Source organism: Ptychodera flava, chromosome 6 (assembly GCF_041260155.1).
Source record: "Ptychodera flava strain L36383 chromosome 6, AS_Pfla_20210202, whole genome shotgun sequence".
Classification (NCBI taxonomy): Eukaryota; Metazoa; Hemichordata; class Enteropneusta; family Ptychoderidae; genus Ptychodera; species Ptychodera flava.
Window position 1 is genome coordinate 26,738,625 of NC_091933.1, and position 2,391 is coordinate 26,741,015.

Sequence of the window (2,391 nt, forward strand, 5' to 3'; positions counted from 1 at the left end):
CACATATCGAAGGGGGTGCCTCATTGTAAACAATATGCATCCACTCGTCGACCACACATTCACATAAAAGCAAACTATACACACAACGTTGAACAGCACAAGGGTGTAGTCATTTTTTCAGCGAGGGTGGCTAATAAATTGAAGGGCTGTCAGCGCCAGCATAAAACTGTCTCCGAGCTTTCTAGGGGGTCTATATCTATATGCTTATGGCTGATGTTAGGTTTAAAGAATTTAAAATAGCTAAACAAAGAGAGACACTAGATACAATCCCATGTGGCGTCGACGATTCCAACAACCAGTGTAATTGTCTAGGGACATGTCAGGCATACCCTTGACTCGTCTTCGTCGTGGGATATTGCATTCGATCTTTGCCAGAGTGGTTTAAATGGAAGTCACAACAAACTATATGGGAAATACTGGAGATCCTGGAATTCGGAAAGTTGACAGACTTTCTCAAATCGCGCTCATGTATATCTCTAGTTTCCGAAGTTGGACGCCTTTTTAAAGATACAGCGCTCCATCAAAATGACAGATCTTCTATCAACGTTCCAATCAATCATAGGAAGCAAAAATGTCATCGAGGGAGGGATTAGGGAGGGGAGACGTCGAAGTGTTTAGCTGAGACGGTATTAGATTGCTTTGGACCCCCCCCCCCCGATGATAAGCATTGCACATTCCCTGCAAGCCACAGCCTAGTGCGTGAATATTTGGCGCTATCGACGGAAGTCGGTATCGAATCGTGTGAAAGCTGCGGAAACAGTTATTTTTGATCGGGAACTGAATGTTCAAAGTGAATTGGAGCTTTGTGTTCAGGGTTCATCACAGTGTCGGATATAATGCACGTTGTTGACTGCCACGCCAACTAATGCTGCGCCCACGACAGGTGTGTGATTAGCTGCTGTATTTTTGAGCTGTTCTGAAACGACACGGGGAAGGTACGTAAGGGAGCAAACATGAATGATACTTGGCTCGATTCCTGTGGATTTGTTATCGGTTCGAATAACACATTGGGAGAGATGTGTTTCACAGATAGGCCATTGTGCGGGATTAATAGCGTTACCATGCTCGTCCTGGTCATCACTTTTGGATCAGTCGGTGTCCTAGGTAACACGGCTTTCATCTTTGTCGTGGCCAGAGTTCCAACGATGCGCACCTTGCCGAATTACTACATTATTAACTTGGCCTTCGCTGACGCGCTCTGCCTGGTCAGCCTGCTACTGCAGCCGGTTCTGTATCCGTACTCATTCACGAACACCGACACCTACGTTTTCGTACGGGTTCTTGTCATGGACACCGGAACCTTCACGTCAGTGACCACGGTTGCAATGATCAGCGCTGATAGGTACGTGGCCCTTTGCAGACCCATGAAGAGCGGCTTCATTAAGCACAGATACAGAGTCCTTATTCTGATCGCGGTGACGTGGGTCATCGGTGTTACCCTGGGCCTGTGTGAGTTCATTACGGTCACCGTTTTCGTCGGCAGAACAGCGGCCGTCACCGTCGTTTTGATCTTCGCCATCGTGACGGTCACGTTCCTCTTCCTCGTCGTCATGTTCTACAGTCTCATCGCCAAGGAGTTCGCCCGCAACTTTCGTCTGAAATCGTCCTGCCTCTCAAACTCGTCGGCAAGGAGGCTCAGCGAGGAGAAGCAAGTTCTGGGCGTATGCCTCATTATCGCCGTAGTGTTTTTCGTCTGCAACGCCCCGAATGTCTACCTTTTGTTGCTCTCAGCGGCGTCTCTGTTTTTCCCGAGCGTCGACATGGCCAGCAACTTCAACCAATGCATGAACTTGTTGTCCCCCTTGATGATGATACTGAACTTTGCGTTGAATCCCTTTCTCTACAACATACCCAGCGGCAATCATCGGCACGCGTTCAGGAAGGCTTTTTCTCATAACCAATCTGCCCGAGGCATTGCAATCGAGCGCCCTTTGCAGTCACAACGCACCAAATCTACAGTTGACGCCGAAATAAGTAGGAGGATGAGCGGTGGTAATTATCACAACGAATTGCAAATGATGCCCCTCTCAATGAACAATTTGTGAAAGTCAAGTCATAATTTCACCTTTGTTGCAGACTAGCTTTAAAAGCCTTTACTGGCCAGTTTTTCTGCTCCGTTCTCGTTCTCATGTATATTTCACAATTGAACAATCAATGGAATAATTTTAAAGGCAGTTTTCGGGGTTTTTTCCACGTCTTGTTGTGTTTGCATAGCTTAATGGTCTAAATGATGATATATTCCTTTTCGGTTATTGGGATTAATCGTTTATCTATGACGATCATGCGAACTGGGAAATTATGTTTTATAGCACTGGCAGAGGATGCTTCTTTGCGGACGTTTTTACGATGTTTGGAACGCCGGGCATACTGATGCATGCGATCAAGGCAAGA

General features: G+C 46.7%; 1 protein-coding gene across 1 annotated transcript; it reads left to right on the forward strand.

The window, feature by feature from the left end:
- Window positions 1-1,061: 1,061 nt before the first annotated feature.
- LOC139134414 (kappa-type opioid receptor-like) lies at window positions 1,062-2,045 on the forward strand. Its single transcript, XM_070701276.1, has one exon. The coding sequence runs from the start codon at window positions 1,062-1,064 to the stop codon at window positions 2,043-2,045; it is 984 nt and encodes a 327-aa protein (XP_070557377.1).
- Window positions 2,046-2,391: the final 346 nt, after the last annotated feature.

Excerpts from the sequence above, each read along its gene's own strand:
- LOC139134414 (XM_070701276.1), top strand. The coding sequence starts at position 1,062 with ATGCTCGTCCTGGTCATCACTTTTGGATCAGTCGGTGTCCTAGGTAAC.